Source organism: Plutella xylostella, chromosome 10, assembly GCF_932276165.1.
Source record: "Plutella xylostella chromosome 10, ilPluXylo3.1, whole genome shotgun sequence".
Taxonomy (NCBI): Eukaryota; Metazoa; Arthropoda; class Insecta; order Lepidoptera; family Plutellidae; genus Plutella; species Plutella xylostella.
This window is the reverse complement of record NC_063990.1, coordinates 12,137,235-12,156,480: the sequence shown is the minus strand read 5'-3', so window position 1 is coordinate 12,156,480 and position 19,246 is coordinate 12,137,235. Positions and strand designations below refer to the sequence as shown.

Below are 19,246 nucleotides of genomic sequence, written 5' to 3'. Positions count from 1 at the left end.
AAAACGAAACGAACGTTTCCTCACAATGAGAGGCACCTCATTTGAAAGAGGAGAATGACTTCTACAAAATACAATCTTCACAAAAACCGAATTCGTGCGCCCCATTTGTAAACCCAACCCGAGTCCGTTACAATTTCTAGTATTTTCTTTGCATACTATAATATTTGTGGGTAAAATAAATTTTCAATAACTTGCAACACCATGTGATTTGTTATGATATGGTACCTCGTAATTTTTACTTAAAACTGATACTAAAAGACCTTACAGTATTAAAATTAGTATCGTTTTATATTAAAATCGAGCCAATAGATAGTACTATGATGAATGTAAGCTTGTTAAACTTGATAGTATCTACTTACATGTGAAAATATATCTCATCCATCATTCCATCGTGTTTTCGTTCAATATGCTCTATACAACCGAACAAAATCCACCCACCCATGTCACACACTCGTTAAGTGATGATAATAGTCTAATAAACTTAATAAACACACACAAATCACTAGCAAATCAAAAATAAATAGCATTTCGAAAATTTTGTTGTAACTGTCAGCCTTTGTTTGGCACAGATTTTTCATTTGTTTCATTGTTTGGCACAGAGAACTGACGTAAACAGGCGCCACAGCAAAAAGGACAAAAAACATTTACAGCTTAACGTTTCTTTCTTACGCTTAATGTAGCTAAGCGTCTCTTTTTCGCAATGTCAGAACTGTCACGATTATACCCCTGTGGTAGGTAGCCTTCTAGTTCTTTGTTGTTAGTTCTTGATGTCTCTCTTCATGAACTTGCACTTCAGCTTGTCTTTGTATATTCTCGTGTTGTTCATTTTCTTGTCCTTGTTCTTCTTCTTGGTAGTATCTTACATTATTGTCCTGTTTCTTTTCTTGATATATGATGTCTGATTCATGAAATCTTACATCTCGACTGATGATTATTTTGTTAGTCTCTGGATCCCACAGCCTGTATCCAGTTGGTGCGTATCCTACCATTCTCCCTTCTTTCGCTCTGCCCTCGAATTTACTTTGTCTTGGTAAAATCACAGCCCATGCTTTGCTTCCAAAAGTTTTGAGCCTTGACAGATCTGTTTTTCCTCTCATAATGCATTCTGGTGTCTCAAAATTAGTGGCAGATGATGGACATCGATTTAGCTGATATGCTGAGCATAATATTGCTTCTCCCCATAGATGTTTTGGCAGATTAGCCTCATTCAGTTGTGTTCTGGCTTTGTTGTATAACGTCTGATTCATGCGTTCGGCAACTCCATTGCTTTGTGGTGAGTATGGTATACCTAGTATATTGTATAATTATGCCGCGTTCCTGACAAAATGATTCCATTTTTCTATTTTTAAACTCTCCTCCATTGTCACATCTTATTTTCTTAACTCTTATTCCTTTTTCATTTTCAATTCTATGTATGTAGTATATAATATTATCTGTTGCTTCACTTTTAATTTTTAGTAGTCTCACTTCGCAAAAGTGTGAGTAATCGTCTATTATAGTTTGATAATACCGCTCTCCGTTGAATCCTTCGATATTTACTGGTCCTGCTATATCCGTATGTATCAATTCGCCTATATTGTGCGACCTTGGTTTCAATATCCTTTGGAATGGTTTCCTTTTTCCTTTTCCTTCCATACATGGACCGCAAACTTTTTGGCTTACCGGTAGGTTCATAGTTTGTAAACTCCTACGGTTGAGGTGTCCCAGCCTTCTGTGCCATACTTCTCCGGTGCTGAAATTAGCATAGTTACATCTATCTACAGCTATCTTTGTATGTAACTTATATAGTTTCCCTGAACAGTATCCTACTATTTTATTACCGCTATTATTATTCTTCTGAATTTCTACAGTTTCAGAGTTAAACTTTACTTCACAATCATTCTGGACTATTTTTCTTACAGAAAGTAAGTTAAATGACAAGTCTTCTACTATTAGTGCGTCTATCTTTATACTTGCGCTATCACTTGTGACATAGATATTTCCTCTCTTGTTTGCTGTTACGTAATCTCCATTAGCTATGAATATTTTTACTTCTTTATCTAAGTATTGAATTTCTGACATATATCTCTCGTATTTACTTTGAATTAGATGTTCTGTGCAACCTGAATCTACAATGAACTCTAATTTACAATTCTCTACTTTGTTGTTCTTAAAATTATCATTTTGTGTACCTGCTATGAATGAAAATTCTTTGTTTTCTTATGATGCAGTTGCAGCCGTGTGCTGCCACGATGACCCCTGTTGGCTCGCATGTCTTTGACCTTCTTGACTGTAGTTTCTATATTGATGTCCTTGTCCTCTTGCTATATGTCCTCTTCCTCGACCATGACCTCTGTTTCCTCGTCCTTGAAATTGTGTTCCTCTTCCTCTTCCTCGGCACTCTGTTGCTATGTGTCCGGGTTTGTTGCATCTGTAGCATGTCACTATATTGGGGAATGCTGTTTCTTCACTTGTATGTTCCGGATTTTTGTTCTTCATCTTTAGTTCTTCATCTAATAGTCTCGCTTTTACATATTCTAACTTAATATCTGTATTTATTGTTTCTATTGCTGTTATTAAGCTGTCATACCTTTCTTCTAGTCCTGTCAGTATGTAGCAGACTTTATCTTTCTCTTCCACCTTCTCTCCGCTGCATTCCAGTTCCCGTACGATGGTATCAAACCTTGCGAAATACTCTTCCAGTTTTTCTGATTTCTAAATACCGAATAGAACAACTGTGAGAACAAGATACAAATACCTACATAACAATCTACCACTACGGAGCGTGTGCACTACGTTCTTACCTATATCGCCGTATACCTACATATATCTATGTTGCCAACTTTACGTTGCCATAGTAATTAATTATCAACACAAACTTAAAGTTTGGGAAAGGCTACCTATCGCTTAGAATTACAGCAAATAAATATCAACAGTGGGCAATATCAATAGACCATGGTAAATATTTATATCAATCTATTGTGGAGCCGCACGTTATAATAGAAGCTATGCTCGAGTCGGCATCCACTCGACGCCGCTAGCTCCCGCGACATGGCGGCCAGCGCGGGGTCGTGATGGGCGGGTGCTGCGCGCGGACAGGGGCGCCCCCGGCGCGGCGGCGGCGGCACGGGCTGCAGCGGCCGCTGCACGCGCTGCAGCTGGCGGGCTGGGCGGCGCTGGGCGGCGGCGGCGCGGCGGGCGGCGTGCTGGCGGCGCTGGCGGGCGGCGCGGCGCCGGGCGCGCTGGCGGCGCTGCTGGCGGCGCACGCGGCGTCGCACCTGGCGGCCACGCTGCGCGACCCGGCCGAGCCCGCGCTGCGCCGCGCGCCGCCGCACCAGCTGCCGGAGTTCGACCGGCGCCTGCACGCGCACGTCATCGAGCGCGGCCGCTGCCACCTGTGCAACATCAGCACCTCGGGCCCGCGCACCAAGCACTGCGCCGCCTGCAACAAGTGCGTGGCGCGCTTCGACCACCACTGCCGCTGGCTCAACACGTGCGTGGGGGGCGCCAACTACGGCTGGTTCCTGGCGGCGGCGGGCAGCGCGCTGCTGCTGGCGGGCGCGGGCGCGGCGCTCAGCGGGGCACTGCTGGCGCGCGCGGGGGCGGGGGCGGGGGCGGGGCGGGGCCTGCCGCCCGCCGCGCAGCGCTACCTCAACTGCACGGGGGCCGGCGCCGCGCCCGCGCCCGCCGCCTTCTGCCAGTCGTCCATATTGTTGTTAGCATTTTTAATAATATTTTTTATTTTTTCTTTCGCTGTATCTTGTGCTCTCCTGCACCTGTGTTGTTTCCATATTTATATTAATCTGTTAGGCGTCACCACCTACGAGTACATAGTTAACTCGTCTGACGACAGAACTCTAAATCTCTGTTGGAAAAACGTGTCAAGAAAGTGTTTGATGATGAGGAGAGGCGACCGATTCCGCAAGGCGGCGCCCCCCGCCCCCGCGCCCCCCACCGACACCCCCTGCTCCTCACACCAGGGTCAGCTCGCTAACAAAGCAGATGTGTCTAATCTCCTGTCTAGTCTGGTACACGGCGAGATAGATAAAGCTAGAAGAATATTTAATATACATGAGAATAAAGTGCATCCAACAAATGAGATTCTATCAAAATGATCACATAACTTTAAGTATAAATTAAGGTAATATTTATATATTATGATGTGTCAGTAGGTGTTTCGTTTTTCTTATTTTTTTGTTTAGATGGCGTGTGCTCGTATGCTGTGTGCCAAACCTCCACGCTGCTCGCCCATCCCCACGAGGTCACCGTTGTACCAATGTTCTATTCTTAAAGACCGAACTTACCTACTGTACAGTTTTACGCAAGTTTATAAGAGATAAGAGCTAATAATAACTGTGTGTAAATAATTACACTAATTCATTTATTGTCAATAGAATAATTAATGTTCTAGTTAGTATAGGTATGAAGATTAAAACCTAAAGTTAAAGAAAATAAACAATATGTTTCACTCCAATCAGTTTTAATTTCAACTTATAAATTTATAATATAATACACAGTTCACGACTGTACACTGAACACATTTTAACTTTTGATTATGCGTTACATCATTATCATACATACAGCACTGTACATTTGCACAATGTGCCAAGTATAAAATCATGTTCAGTGCACAGAGAATAAAGAACTTACGTTATAATATTAGACAATTACACAACATCCCAATAACATCCTTGACTCCCGTATAGTAAGGTAAATAATGCGTATTGCACAAGTGTGGTGGCGGCGTGACGTCACGTCTAGTCGCGCTTGCGGCGGCGCTCCTGCTCCTCCTGGAAACGACCAACTCGTTAGTGAACTGCTTGTGACATGACACAACCGACCAGTCGGATAATAGGGAATTACTACATGTGCATGTTGAAACAATATTACTTCTCCATATAGTATACTGGCTTTAATTATGGTAGACCATAGCATATAGCTGACCTTCTGCGTGAGGATGACGAGCAGGCGGCGGAAGATGCCGATGAAGTCGATGAACAGGTCGAGCGCGTGCGTCACGAAGTCGCGGCTGCCGGCGCGCCGCTTCTCCACGATCAGCTGTGTGTCGAACAGCACGAACCCGCACATCGCCACCAGCCCCAGGTACAGCTGCGACTGCAACACACACACACGCGCAGTCAGGACCACACTTCTATACCACAGCAACACAGTGTCAGTGAATAGAATCCCATCAGGAAGGAAAGGAATGATGTTGTAATCAATTGGTCAATAAGGACAGTTTATCAAGAGGAACACTTCACAAACTGTGAGGCTCAAAATAAGTGCTTCCCAAAGTACAAACTTGTTGCACAAGCTTGTTGTAAAACAAGATTTGTTGCCTGTAGGTACCTATTGTTTCATCTGTGCACTCAAATGATGACTTAATAAACAGTGCAGGCAGCAAGTGCCATGTTTGTTCTTAATGTAACATAAATGTAGTGTAATGTTGGAGTACTGACTTGGTACAAGAGGTTGGAGTGCATGAAGAGGTTGGCAAGGCCCAGGAGCGACATGGAGGAGAGCAGCGTCATGAGCGTGCCGCCGAGGAACAGGAAGCTGCCGCGGTCCGCCAGCATGGCCGCCACGGAGAAGCACACAAACACCAGTGTTGTGCCCAGCAGAGCCGTCACTATGATAGATGGATCAACAAAGCTCACATACTCCAGAAGGGGGCTCAAACCCATTCCTGAAAAGACAAAATAAAGTTAAGTAGATTTTGCTTTAACCTGTGTTGCAAGTAGCATGTTTTCTTCAAGGGATAGTCCTAGTAAACTGACACATCCCATTAAAAAGAGTCAAATAAAAATCTATTGTGTACCCATGAGTCACATGGTTAAGTAAGAATCTTCAATGTGTTTTGTGTTATGCTGAAATTGTTGGGCAATCCTATCTATACATCATTTTGGGGATTTTATTGATAACATCAATAAAATCCCCAAAATGATGTATGATAAAGTAAAGAAGAAAGAAGACTGATTAAATAAATCATTTACAAAGAGGACAGGGAGAAATAAAAATCATAGTGTAGGATGTCCCCCCATACATACATACATACAGGGAATATGATGTAATCTATGTTAGGTACCTGATGTGAGTCCAAATCCAAGGAGGTATCCCAGTCGCAGATGTGTGTTCTTGCCGTTGTCGGGCGTGGCGACGAGCAGCAGCATGAGCGCGAGGCCGGCCACGGTGGACAGCAGCCCGGCGCGCATCACCATCGCGTCCACGCACACGCCCGCCGCCGCCGCGCCGCACGTCATCGTCAGCGTGCCGTACACATTCTTCAGGTGCTGGCGCACTGGGGGCTCCCTTTAAACAGTATATCATTTAACATACAGTTTGTGTCCAAAACAACAACACACTGGATAATCATCAACTAGGCATATCTTTAATCGGGGTATGTATATTTTTTCTTAAGCAATAAACGAGGATTGAATATGAATAGAATAGGAGAAAAGGTAATGTAATAAATAAATGAACGAATGGATGTAACGCGTCATTGATGAAATGTTCTAGAACATTTATTTTGAAGACATGAACATTCCGATATCAAACTAGGTACAAAAATATAGGATTTCGGGAACGAAAACACGAAAAACTAGGGCTTTTCAGTAGCCAAACAGGTTGTTTTCTTGTTTAATGATAAAATGAACTTACAGGCGATTTTGAAAGCCATTGATGAAACTCTGAATAGTTGGAGCCATTTTATATCTTTATTTTTCACTCAATTTAAATTTTGTTTATGTAACAGCGTTTTGTATTATTAGTGGGCTAGTTGTTGTTATCGCACAAAAATCACTTGTTTCGCAAAATAAAATTCTCAAATCACAAAAGATACTGTATGATTGCAGGATTTGTAACACAGAATAAAAATGATGAAACCACGTCATTTTTTATTGGCATCACAGACCAGTATTATATTTCAAAACGACTAGGACGATTACAAAACGGCGGCGGCGCCGTTCTGGAGTCACACAAAGGAGCAAGTCAGTTTTGGTGTCGCGGATGCAGAAGAGCAGAGAAGTAGGAACATAATTCCTTGGGAGTGAACAACGAATACTGTTCTGACAAGAAGATCACATTGTAACCATGTCATATAGATAAAACAAAAAGATCTCTATCACCCATGAACCCATCAACGCGGCTTACGGACGCGGCTGTCAGCCGCGATTTAAAGGTATCTAGGTAAGGAATGTACTACACTACGCTGTTCAAACTATCGGACGTAAGATACGGACGTAACCTTGGACTGACCTTCAGCTTTCAGGCGTCCGAGAGCGATCTGGCACGAATTGTCCCAATCATGGAAGTAATAAGTACTTACGTTAACTACTTATTACTTCCATGGTCCCAATAGACCGTGCACACTTATCAGCCGCGTCCGATGATGTGTTGGTACATTAATGATGTCAAGTTGCCACTCCACTGACACAGACTGTACTGTAGCTGTCAGCCGTCTATAGCTGTCAGAAAACATACCATGTGGTAGATCATGGGTAGTTCATGTCAACTTGTGAATGTGAAGTTGTTTTGAAATATTTTAATTAAACTGCATGGCAAAAAATATTATAATTTATTTAAGTGCCTAGTAATAATTATGTTTATAGCATAGATAATCTGTAAAAGATAATGTAAACCTTATAATTTTAAAAGAAACTAGGTATTTAATCAAATAAAAAACATAAATGTGTGGTGACTATTGACGTACTTTTGGTACCTATATATTTCATTCAGTTACAAACATTCTTAAATATTTGTTAAAATGGGGAAGAAGACTAAAGTTGGAAAGCAGCGGAAGGATAAATATTACCAGTTAGCTAAAGAAACTGGTAAGAACATCTAACTGAAACCAGATTGCATTTTAGGTTATGTTACTTCGAGTCTCACTAATAGTTCGCTAATACTTTACAGGTTACCGCTCAAGAGCCGCTTTTAAGTTAATTCAGCTGAACAGAAAGTTTGGTTTTCTTCAAAAGTCGCGAGTATGCATCGACCTGTGCGCGGCGCCGGGCGGCTGGATGCAGGTGGCGCACCAGAACATGCCGCTGTCCTCCATCGTCATCGGCGTGGACCTGTTCCCCATCAAGCAGGTGCCCGGCTGCATCGGGCTCACGGAGGACATCACCACTGAGAAATGTAAAACAGCCATTAAGAAAGAAATAAAAACTTGGAAAGCAGATGTGGTACTGCACGACGGAGCCCCCAACGTGGGTCTGAACTGGCTGCACGACGCCTACCAGCAGGCCAGCCTCACGCTCAGCGCCCTCAAGCTGGCCACGCACTTCCTGCGCGAGGGAGGCTGGTTTGTCACTAAAGTGTTCAGATCAAAAGACTACCATGCACTATTGTGGGTTTTAAAACAGTTTTTCAAAAAAGTTCATGCTACAAAACCACAGGCATCTCGTAATGAGTCATCTGAGATTTTCGTAGTTTGTCAAGGCTATATTGCACCAGACTCTATTGACCACAAATTCCTTGATCCGAAATACGTGTTTGAAGACTTAGATATTGTGAAGAAACAACACACAAACATTTTGCATCCTGAGAAACAGAAGAAAGCCAAAGCTGAGGGCTACCAGGAGGGAGACTACACGACGCACCATGCGGTCAGCGTCGCCGCCTTCCTGAGCCAGGATGACCCCATTGACCTGCTGCAGGGCTGCTCGCAGGTGACAAACAATACTCTACATAAAACTGTTTTACTTATTAGCTTACTTTAGCTGTAATATTAACTGGTTTTTGTTGTCAACAGATTGTAATAGATGACCCAGAAATAGAAAGTCATCCAAAAACTACACTAGAAATCAAAGAATGCTGTAAAGATATCAAAGTGTTGGGAAGAAAAGATTTGAAACTTATCCTCAGTTGGGTTAAACATCTGAAGGAATGGAAGAAAGCACAGGTAAATTTTATTATCATGCCATATCATATTGTGTACATTGTTGTCATGTATATATGGGGACATCTCACACACGGCCATCTGACCCCAAGCTAGACAGAGCCTTTATTATGGATATTAGACAGCTGATTTACACAGATACATAGATACAAATTAACACCCAAGACCCAAGTAAAAATAACAATGTTAAACAAATATCTGTCACGGCTTGGGATCGAAACCGGAACCTCGACATAGCAGTCAGGGTCACTAACTCCTGCACTGTTCCGTAATCGTTATGTAATATCATTTATCAAACTAAGCAAATTATGTTTTTTTCTGGTACCAGTCATTTCAATTTAGAAAAACATATCCTCTCTTTAATATGTATGATTGTTGGTGGCACAGGAGCCTGCAGCGGAGGCGGCGCCGGCGGCGGCGGCGGAGGACGCGGACAGCGACGCGCCCAGCGACGCCGACGAGGAACAAGTCGTGGATAAGGAAATTGCTGATCTACAGGTACATTGTCGTCTTCGTAAATTTTATAGCATTTGTATATTTAAGAAAAAAAAACAAAGAAGAAGTGCAGAGTTCAGGACCTGTCCATTTGCACCCTAGACAGTTTTATTTTATAAAATACAAAGTATTTTCTTGTCTCGGAAGTGAACAAATCCCATGTGTCCCCAAATGACATGTGTGTGTGTGTGTGTGTGTGCAGGAGGAGGAGCGGCGGCTGTCGAAGCGCAAGCGCAAGCAGGTGAACAAGCAGCGCGCGCGCCTCGCGGAGAAGATGAACCTCAAGATGGTGCTGAAGGGCGACGGCGGGCCCGTCATGGAGAGCAACGACATGTTCACGCTCGCCGACATCAAGAACGACCAGGTTTCACACTACTTCTTCTAGTATGCACACAGAATTATGACTATCCTCGAAGGAATAGTCAGAGGTGACTCGTAAGTGATCCATCCGCTTTTTCGCTGGTCATTTTTACTCATGTGAAAGGTCGCGAACCGTATCGCCATTGCTAAATGTACTTAGGGTAAAATTGTCAAATTTTATTATAAATGATAAAATCGGTAACGCCATGACACTATCGCAGAATGAAACATATATAATTGACAACATTTCAAATAAAATGCTCACCGATTTTATTTTATTTTCGACGAGATATCACAAATTTAGATGACCCGTATTTTTTTATTTCATAATATTTCTATGTTTTAATATATTTTTTTGATTTCAAAGTTCAAAATATTTTTAGTATGAGTGACGTCACGTCGAGGCTTGGGATAAAAATATTTTCGTTGCCTGCCTAACCTAAAAAAAAAAGTTGGATGACATTAACTTGACATGAACAAGGACCAATCAGCTTCAACTTCAACTTTATTTTGTGGCAAGGACCAATCACGAACTTCCGTCATTGACAAGGACACATAAAAGTGACAGACATTTGAGTGATGTTTGTCATTGTCATTGTCAAAGTGACATAACATGTTTTTTTTTTTTATGTTTTAGAAGTAAAAGCCCGTTTAATTATTATGCCACATCGTGATGTCACGAATGATAATTTAGATTTTTATGTTTTTCTCTGAAATAAATCAAAAGAAAAATCGGAATCATTTTTTTTTGTGAATATTAGAGCCATATCTCTAAATGGTTTTCGAATTTCCACTGTATAAAATTTTGAAATGTTGTCAATTGATGTATGTATGTGTATTTGCCCAGCAACTGAGCGCGATGGTGGACATGGCCCCGGACATGGTGGCGGGCGCGCCCGGGCCGGACTCCGACGACGAGGAGCCGAGCAGCCGCCGCAAGCGCGTGGCCTACGACGTGGAGGCGTCGCGCCTGCACCCCTCCGGCCTCTACTACCGCGACTCCGACAGCGAGCTCGAGCTCGAGACCGACTCCGAGACGGAAGAGAACAAGGAGAGCCTCGGTGAGCGACAACTGCATTATTCGATAACAATAATATGTGATTACGCTCCACACCACAGTCTGCTCAATAATAACATTCAACTTGAATCTTCACTCATCAAACTCGGATCATTTGTTTCCAGCCTTCTCCGACTCGGACACAGAAACTAATAAGAAGAAGAAGAAGAAGATCGATAAGATAACTCAGCAGAACACGCTGGAGAACAGCCGTCCCCCCCGCGCGGCCGCCGCGCCCCGCGGACACCCGCTGCTGACGGACCTGGACCCGCTCCCGGCCCCCGCGCGCCGCGCCCGCGCCGCCGAGCGCTGGTTCCAGCAGGACGCCTTCCAGACGCTGGAAGCGGACCACGACGAGGCCGCCGACCTCGACCGACTCGCCAACAACTTCAAGCAGAAAGGTACGTGCAGTGTGCGCCCGTGTGGCTTCGGACATTCATCTGCTGTTCTGATCTGATCACCTGTTCTTCTAGAATCCCATTCTTCTCCTAGAATAGTAGAAAATAAGAGTTCTTTTTCTTTCCGAATGGGGAGTAAGTTTAAGTAAACTTTTGTTAAGAATTTATTCACTTTACAACAAATAAAAAAGTATTTTTTCTTTCTTTCTGTGCGGTACCTTTAACATTTCAACTATTAAAATTCAATTATAGATTAAACATCTAATACCTAAAATGCATTCCTATAGTTTGTTATTTTAAAAATGGGTTACAACCGCCGTGGACTAAACCTTGAAGTTATGAACTTGCAGGTAAAACAGTAATAGAAGACAGCGTGAAGGAGGCGGGCGCGAAGAGGAAGCGCGCGGCGGCGGAGAGCTCGGACGAGTCGGCCAGCGACAGCGACTACGACGTGGAGGACACGGTCGCAGGCGCGGGGGGCGCGGGGGCCGGGGCGGGGGGCGCGGGAAAGGTCGGCAAGAAGGACGACTTTGAAGTGGTGCCACAGGATGCAGGTAATCCTAACTTCCTAACTAACCCCCTTATTCATAGAGAAGTTACAAGACGTTTTAACTAATAAACTGTTTTGTCCCTCTCTGTCAAAGAACAAATTGTTCCCTGTCGGAGAGGGACAAAACAGTTTATTAGTTAAAACGTTTTGTAACTTTTCTATGAATAAGGGGGTAATATTATAAATGCGAAAGTAACTGTGTCTGTCTGTCTGTCTGTTACTCTTTCACGCCAAAACCTGCCCTTCCCCCCCCCCGCTCCACCTCTGGACTGATCGGACGTGTTTACGTGTTGCTCCAATCAAAAACAAAAATAAATAGTTTAACTGCAGTTTTTTAACTAAATGTGATTGCAAATCAAACAATAAACAAATGCAAATCAAACAAGTTAAGTTCCAGCCATTTAAACATAGACGGCCCACCGGCCCCAATATTCGTATCCGATAATCTCACTCCAAAAATGAAGAGACTACACTTCCTGGCCAGAGATTTCACTCGTACCTACAACTATAAGTACTGCTGGGTTGCTCACGGCTATGTGTATGTGCGCAAACAAGACGGAAATCCCGCCATACGAGTAAACTCAGAAAGTGACCTTGAGAAAATCAAACCCAAGGATTGACTATCGCTATTAAAAAATCACACTATTATTCTCTCTACTATTGTTTTAATGCATGCGTATTTCTCCTGCTATAATAACTTATATAACAAGCTTGTCCTGTGCCCTTTGTTTCAATGCCGATCAACAGTAAATAACATAATAATATTATATAATGTACCTACACCTAGAACACAGTCTTTCTATTTAACAACACACACACACACTAACATCACAATCAACATATTAGCCGAAAAACCAACCACAAACGTAGCTGAAATAAAGTCAATCTCATGGTCACAATATACTTACCATGCGACTTCTAAGATATGTCACAACTTAAACAGATATTACAAATGGAGGAGATAAATAAAATAAATAATGAACTTGAGTTGCTAAGTATATCCGAATCTTTATCATGTAGTCCGGAACAAAGTAGCTCAATTATTTTAACAAAACATGGACTTACTTCTAATATTAAGATTTTACATATGAATATCCGGAGCTTAAATAAAAATTTTGATGAATTACTGATTTATCTCCGTAGAATTAAACTTGATTGTGACTTTATTTTGCTTACGGAGTGTTGGCTTAGTAAAGTGCAAAACTCACTACCTTCCCTCCCTGGATACCACTCTCACATGTCGTCTTACAAAAATCAGAATGATGGGGTAGTGATTTATGCAAAGGACAATCTGAACTATGAAATCCTAGAGCCGCAGCTTATGGAATCAAGCGGACTTATGATTAAATATGCAAATACAGTTGTGGTTGCTATGTACCGATCGCCCTCATTTAAAAAGGTAGAAATATTCTTAGAAAGTCTAAACAATGTTCTCAGCTCTTTAATGAAGGATATATCAGTCGCTATTATAGGAGACATTAACATAAACATTAGCCCGGGTAGCAAAGACAATTATGCAGAGGATTACCTTAATCTAATTGCTTCCCATGGCTACTTACCAGCACACTCTCTGCCAACCCGTGAACAAAATTGTTTAGACCATGTTATACTTAAATCCTGTAAAAACTCAACTACCCTTGTACTGAACTCATTTATAACCGATCATGCTCCTTTACTGTTTGCAATGGATACAAGAGCAAATCACAAGCCAAGCTCCACCGCAACTAAAGTAAACCATGACCAAGTTATAAAGGACATAAATGATAGGGACTTCACGGACATAATACGCTTGACCGACGGTTGTACTGCTGCCAAAAAACTTGTCAACACCTTATGCGATATCATAAAAAACAACACTAAAATTATCAAAATTCCACATAGAAAGAGACATATAAAACCTTGGATAACAGATGGTTTATTAAAATGTATTAAAAATCGCGACAAATTACATAAACAATCCACAAATAATCCGGACAACATGATTTACAAAACAACATATACCCGTTATAGAAACTACTGTAACAACCTATTAAAAAAATTAAAAACTAGCTACGAAATAAAAGAACTTGAAATGGCTAAAAAGAATCCAAAAGCAACATGGAACATAGTAAAACGTATAGCTAACTTAAACACCACCAAAAAGTCACCGAAGGAACTACTTAATATTTCTAACACTGTGGAACAGTCTCTGGATACAGTAAACACTTACTTTGCGAATGTAGGTAGAGAGTTAGCCTCCAAAATAACCCGCAACAGTTACAGGCGATCAGACTACAATCTCACAAACCCCATGATGAGTAACTCCATGGTTATGCTTGAAGTGGATGAATGTGAACTTGAAACTGTTATCATGGGTCTTCGTAACGACTGCGCCGTTGGGTGGGATGGTATACCTAGTACAGTTATTAAACGCACACGACACAAACTCATTCCTATACTCAAATTCATATTTAACTTATGTATATTGCACGGTGTCTTCCCGTCAGTTTTTAAAAAAGCTGTTGTCTGTCCAGTCTACAAAAGTGGAGACAGAAACAGTGTCACTAACTATAGACCAATATCTGTTTTAACAACACTGTCTAAAATATTTGAAAAACTATTAAATAAACGCTTGGAAAATTTCTTACATAAACATAATATTTTAGCACCTAATCAATACGGATTCCGTAAAGGTGTATCGACTGAAGATGCAGTCCTTGAACTTACAACCTCCATTGTTAAAAAACTAGACAGTAGACTTAAAACCATAGGTATTTTTCTCGATTTATCTAAAGCCTTTGACACTGTTTCTGTCCCGCTCTTGCTAGACGAAATGGAACGGATTGGAATAAGGGGTACAGTTCTTAACATCTTTAAGAGCTATTTTACTGACAGAGTGCAATGTGTAAAGATCGGTTCCCTGAGTAGTAATGACACTTATCTACAAAATTTTGGTGTACCGCAGGGAAGTGTCCTCGGCCCAACGATGTTTCTCATATATATAAATAACCTATGTAAATTGAACATTCCCTTTTGTAATATTTTCACATATGCCGATGATACTGCACTCCTCATTCAGGGCAAAAGTTGGGACGAATGCTACGTAAACGCTGAACGTGCCCTAGGTAATGTAATGAAATGGTTATCTAATAACCTTTTAACATTGAACTTAGAGAAAACCAAATATATTACCTTCTCCCTTTCCTCTACTTCGCAGCCTGACCTATCTGTTGAATATAGTTTAAAAGCCCATATTTGTCCCTTGGTAAATAGGACCTCATGTCTTTGTTTTTCCCTTGAGCGAACACCTTTCATCAAGTATCTTGGTGTGTACCTAGACTGTACCCTAAGCTGGCATAAACATATCGACATACTCAGTGGCCGTATCAGAAGACTAATGTATACTTTCAAAAAAATTAGATCATCTGTTAGTGGTTCCCTTTTAAAAAGTGTATATTATGCCCTAGCTCAATCGATCATGACATACTGCATTTCTGCATGGGGTGGTAGTTTTGCAACTTCCATTCTAAAAATTGAAAGAGCCCAAAGGGCGGTCATTAAAGTCATGCTCAAAAAACCAATTTTATACCCAACAACCAAACTTTACAAAGAAGCTGAACTTCTATCCATAAGACAGCTGTTCATTTTAAAGGTGATTTTGCGACAGCACAGGCATGTGCCTATCAACACTAACGCACTAAAGAGCAGGCGGTGCAAATACCGTATTTGTCAGCTAGTGTCCTGTAGGACGGCACTGGCTGGACGCCAGTTCTACATTCTTGGGCCAAGGCTGTACAATTTAATTAGTAAAACTGTTGAAATTGTACACCTGTCACAATTTAATTGTAAAATTACTGTATCAGCCTTTTTGCATAAGCTTAGTTATGATGAAACTGAAAACTACCTAAAAATTGTAACCTAGCGTCAGTAAATAAATATATAAATGTGTATGTAACCAAGTGTTAAGTATCTCGGTGTAACATACTATCAAACTCACAATTTTTCATCAAATAGTATAATATTATTGCTATCGTAGAGCCTGATTTTGTGTTTATGGTATAGTATATAGTAGTATATAGATTAGTCAAGTGTAGTATATATACAATATATCTAAAATAAAATAGTATAAGTTGTTATTTTGCTCATGTTAACGGCATCAATTTAACTCTAACTTAATTTTTAATTTAATTTGTTGTTTGTGTTGCACGCATGTAAATGTACATTTACTTTGCAATAGTTACCCATAAGCTACAATTACAAACTACATACGTTATCACACCTACATAGTTACAATATTAAAATTCATAACGTGGGGAGGCGCTTCCTCCTGAGATACAGTTTAATACTAGTTCAGGAGGTTGCAACCTTTTCTCAAGATATACCTAGTACACTTTAAATGTAACTAATATAATGCTGTACCTAAGAATAAGTGTGTACTGAAATTTTTCTGCAAATAAATGTTTTTTTTTTTTTTTTTTTTTTTTTTTAAAAACTACTGAACGGATTTGAATGAAATTTCGTATACATACGGTCTAGACCCTGGGAAAGAACATAGGCTACTTTTTATCCCGGAATTCCCACGGGGTACCTTTTTAATGCGAAGCGAAGCGCGCGGGAACAGCTAGTTTACTATAAATAATATAACGAGTCTTTTATACCTATCTACCTTATCATATTCACAAACAAAGTCATGGATACAATACGCAAGTAAACTATATTTTGAGTGGTTCTGGTACCCATATTTTCACAATCATCATCATCATCAGCCCGTAATCATCTACTGCTGGTCATAGACCTCTTCCAAGGTCTAAGTTCCTCGGTCCAACGGGCCGGAGGGTGTCTCATGCTGCACTTGCCTGTAATTTCTTATTTTCACAAAGTAATGACATATTTTTTATAAAAAAGAATACCTACTATGCAATCTTCCAAAACTGGCCAGATCTAAAGCGTCTGAAGAAGACGTTGAAGATGGACCCCGAGACGCTGGCGCTGGGCTCGATGCTGGCGGGCAGCCGGCGCTTCCGCCGCGACCTCGCCGACGACGCGTGGAGCCGCTACGCCTTCAACGACGCCGGCCCCGACTGGTTCGCGCAGGACGAGGAGAAGCACATGCGCCGCCCCATAGCCGTGCCAGAGGTTTGCGTTATAATCATTAAACAATAGCCAATACTAATCTAACATCATATCCCAAAGAAATCAAAAAGTTGAATGGGCAATGTCCGAAAAAAATCGACAACGCTCATAATTGACATTGCCCATTTAGAAAAGATTACACATTATTCATATGCATAAAATCGCAATTTAAAGCTTGACTAAAATGATCAATTTCCACGGTCCTTGCACCTAAAGCTCACCTCTGTTGCAGACGTACACGGAGGAGTACTCGAAGAAGCTGCAGGCGATCAACGCGCGGCCCATCAAGAAGGTGGTGGAGGCGAAGGCGCGCAAGAAGCAGCGGCTCGTGAAGAAGATGGAGCGCGCCAAGAAGAAGGTGGAGGCCGTGCTGGAGAACGGGGACATGTCCGAGCGCGAGAAGGCGCAGCAGATCCGCGGGTGCGTCCACGCTCGCCCTTCTTTCTTGTCTTTTCCTTATTTAGAGTCGGCTTTGTGCGCCATGGCACGCCGTTAACGCCGTTTTACCCTATCCTCTCTCATACTCTTTCATATTGTCTTTCATGAAATCAAGCCACGTCTTTCTTTGTCTTCCTAGCTTACGCCTTCCTTCAGGTCTCATCAGCAAAATTTTATTTGTTATATAACGCGGCCGCGCTTGTTCTATTATATAAATGTAGGGGTTCACAAAAGCAGCCTCCTGTTACGATCGGCGCACAAATAACAAATGAACAATTATTACATAACAGGGAGGGCAATCCTCTTGACACTAGGATATTTGATTACGTAGTTCTGACAAGCTTCGACGTGGCTAGTGGTGGTAGTGCCTATGCTCAGGATGATGACGGGCTGATCACGTGATTTAATAGCTAAACAGTTGAGCGATCTATAACCTTCCTCCCCTGCAGGTTGTACAAGAAGGCGCAGACGGAGACGAAGAAGAAGGTGACGTACGTGGTGGCGAAGAAGCACACGACGGCCAAGCGCATGAAGCGGCCCGGCGACGTGAAGGGGCGCTACCGCGTCGTGGACCCGCGCATGAAGAAGGACATGCGCGCGCAGAAGGCCAAGGAGAAGACCATGAACCGCGGCAAGGGCAAGGGCGGCAAGGGCGCCCGGGGCGGCAAGGATAAGGGCGGCAAGACCAAGCCGGCCAAGCCCCGCCCCATGCCCAAGCACAAGGGGAAGAAAGGGAAATCTAAATAACTTCCGCTGCGAGTAATAGCAAACAGATTTGTAAAATAGTTCATGTTACATTTATTTTATTATGTATAAGATTCAATACATAACTTTATAAACTATATCTGTTTCTAATATTCATTATGTATTTGACCATACAAAATGTTATTTCCGACAAAATAAATAGTTTTTCAGAAGGCTATATAATATGAATGTGATGCAATACACCCTTGCTTCATGTCGTTTGTGAAGTTATTTGGAAACACCATACAATAGGTAGTAAAGAAGTCGGTAAAGCTTATAAAATAGTGATCAGAATTCCCCAAAGCTTTTACATAAAGGCTATCGAGACAATATAGAAGTGCGAGATAGTGGATCGCGCTCTGCTGATAGTCCAGACCGCCGACGTCACGCCGCAGCCCGTACGTGACTTCTGGTAATTGAATTAGGCGCAGTAGCTGACATTAGGAGTATTTTTACGCGAAGGTCAGGGTCGTGGGGGGGGGGGGGGGGCAGTCTGCTGCGTCATCGCCGAGTTCAGGGACGAGCCCACACATACATTAAAACGTGGAACTTTCGACCTTGACAGTTTACTGTTGTTCTATACTGGTCGCTCATTAGGTGGAGCTATACAAATATACTTACATAACTAGACAGTATGGAATTTTATCAGTGTACATCCCGTCGTCGGCGCGGCGTGGCAGGTACTTCTTTTATATGGGACTAATGCTGAAATGAAGACCCAAACTATTTTTTTTGGTCTCCTTGGACAAGTGGCTGCTAAGGCTGTTGTGAGTGCTTGATTAGCGATTAGCAGATACTATATTATAATAGCATTACGTGTCTGCTGGTGGCTGCTGCTCTGTCGCTGGCCCTGTGGGTGTCGAGTGACCTTTCCGTCCTGGCCGTGGCCGGAGTTCGAGGAATCTACTTAAAAGCAAAAATATCCGGTTAAGAGAAGTGGGGGCGGGTGGAGGGTGGCGGCGGGCGGCTGCGGGGGCGCGGGGGCGGGGGCGCTATATCGAGCGAGCGATCATGGTCAAGGCCGCGCCCGCCCCCACCCCCAGCCTCCCTATATATTTGCCAGGGTGGAGGGAACTCTACCACATAAACACTACACAGGCATTTCTATGTAACCGCTCTAGGTATATGGCAATGTTAGGAATATGAGGATGTTCTACGCAGTTTCTGACTTCAATTTAGTATCGTTATAGACAGTTATAGTATGCTTACCTCCA

At 42.3% G+C, this 19,246-nt stretch overlaps 3 protein-coding genes across 3 annotated transcripts; 2 read left to right on the top strand and 1 right to left on the bottom strand.

The window, feature by feature from the left end:
• The first annotated feature begins 2,753 nt into the window (after nt 1–2,753).
• Nucleotides 2,754–4,096, top strand: LOC119693708 (palmitoyltransferase ZDHHC11). The gene has a single exon (XM_038117975.2). It carries the CDS (start codon nt 3,054–3,056, stop codon nt 4,092–4,094), a length of 1,041 nt encoding a protein of 346 aa, XP_037973903.2. The 5' UTR covers nt 2,754–3,053; the 3' UTR covers nt 4,095–4,096.
• Nucleotides 4,097–4,442: 346 nt separating this feature from the next.
• LOC119693709 (bax inhibitor 1) lies at nt 4,443–6,847 on the bottom strand. Its single transcript, XM_038117976.2, has 5 exons — nt 6,637–6,847; nt 6,065–6,288; nt 5,439–5,665; nt 4,924–5,094; nt 4,443–4,769 (listed from the first exon to the last, which is right to left on the bottom strand). The coding sequence occupies exons 1-5, from the start codon at nt 6,681–6,683 to the stop codon at nt 4,737–4,739; spliced, it is 702 nt and encodes a 233-aa protein (XP_037973904.1). The 5' UTR covers nt 6,684–6,847; the 3' UTR covers nt 4,443–4,736.
• A 639-nt stretch (nt 6,848–7,486) lies between these two features.
• Nucleotides 7,487–18,132, top strand: LOC119693756 (pre-rRNA 2'-O-ribose RNA methyltransferase FTSJ3). The gene is made up of 11 exons (XM_038118206.2): nt 7,487–7,808; nt 7,891–8,648; nt 8,732–8,881; nt 9,266–9,376; nt 9,576–9,737; nt 10,581–10,794; nt 10,916–11,191; nt 11,539–11,742; nt 16,657–16,853; nt 17,083–17,270; nt 17,738–18,132. The coding sequence occupies exons 1-11, from the start codon at nt 7,742–7,744 to the stop codon at nt 18,033–18,035; spliced, it is 2,625 nt and encodes an 874-aa protein (XP_037974134.2). The 5' UTR covers nt 7,487–7,741; the 3' UTR covers nt 18,036–18,132.
• The last annotated feature ends 1,114 nt before the right edge of the window (nt 18,133–19,246 follow it).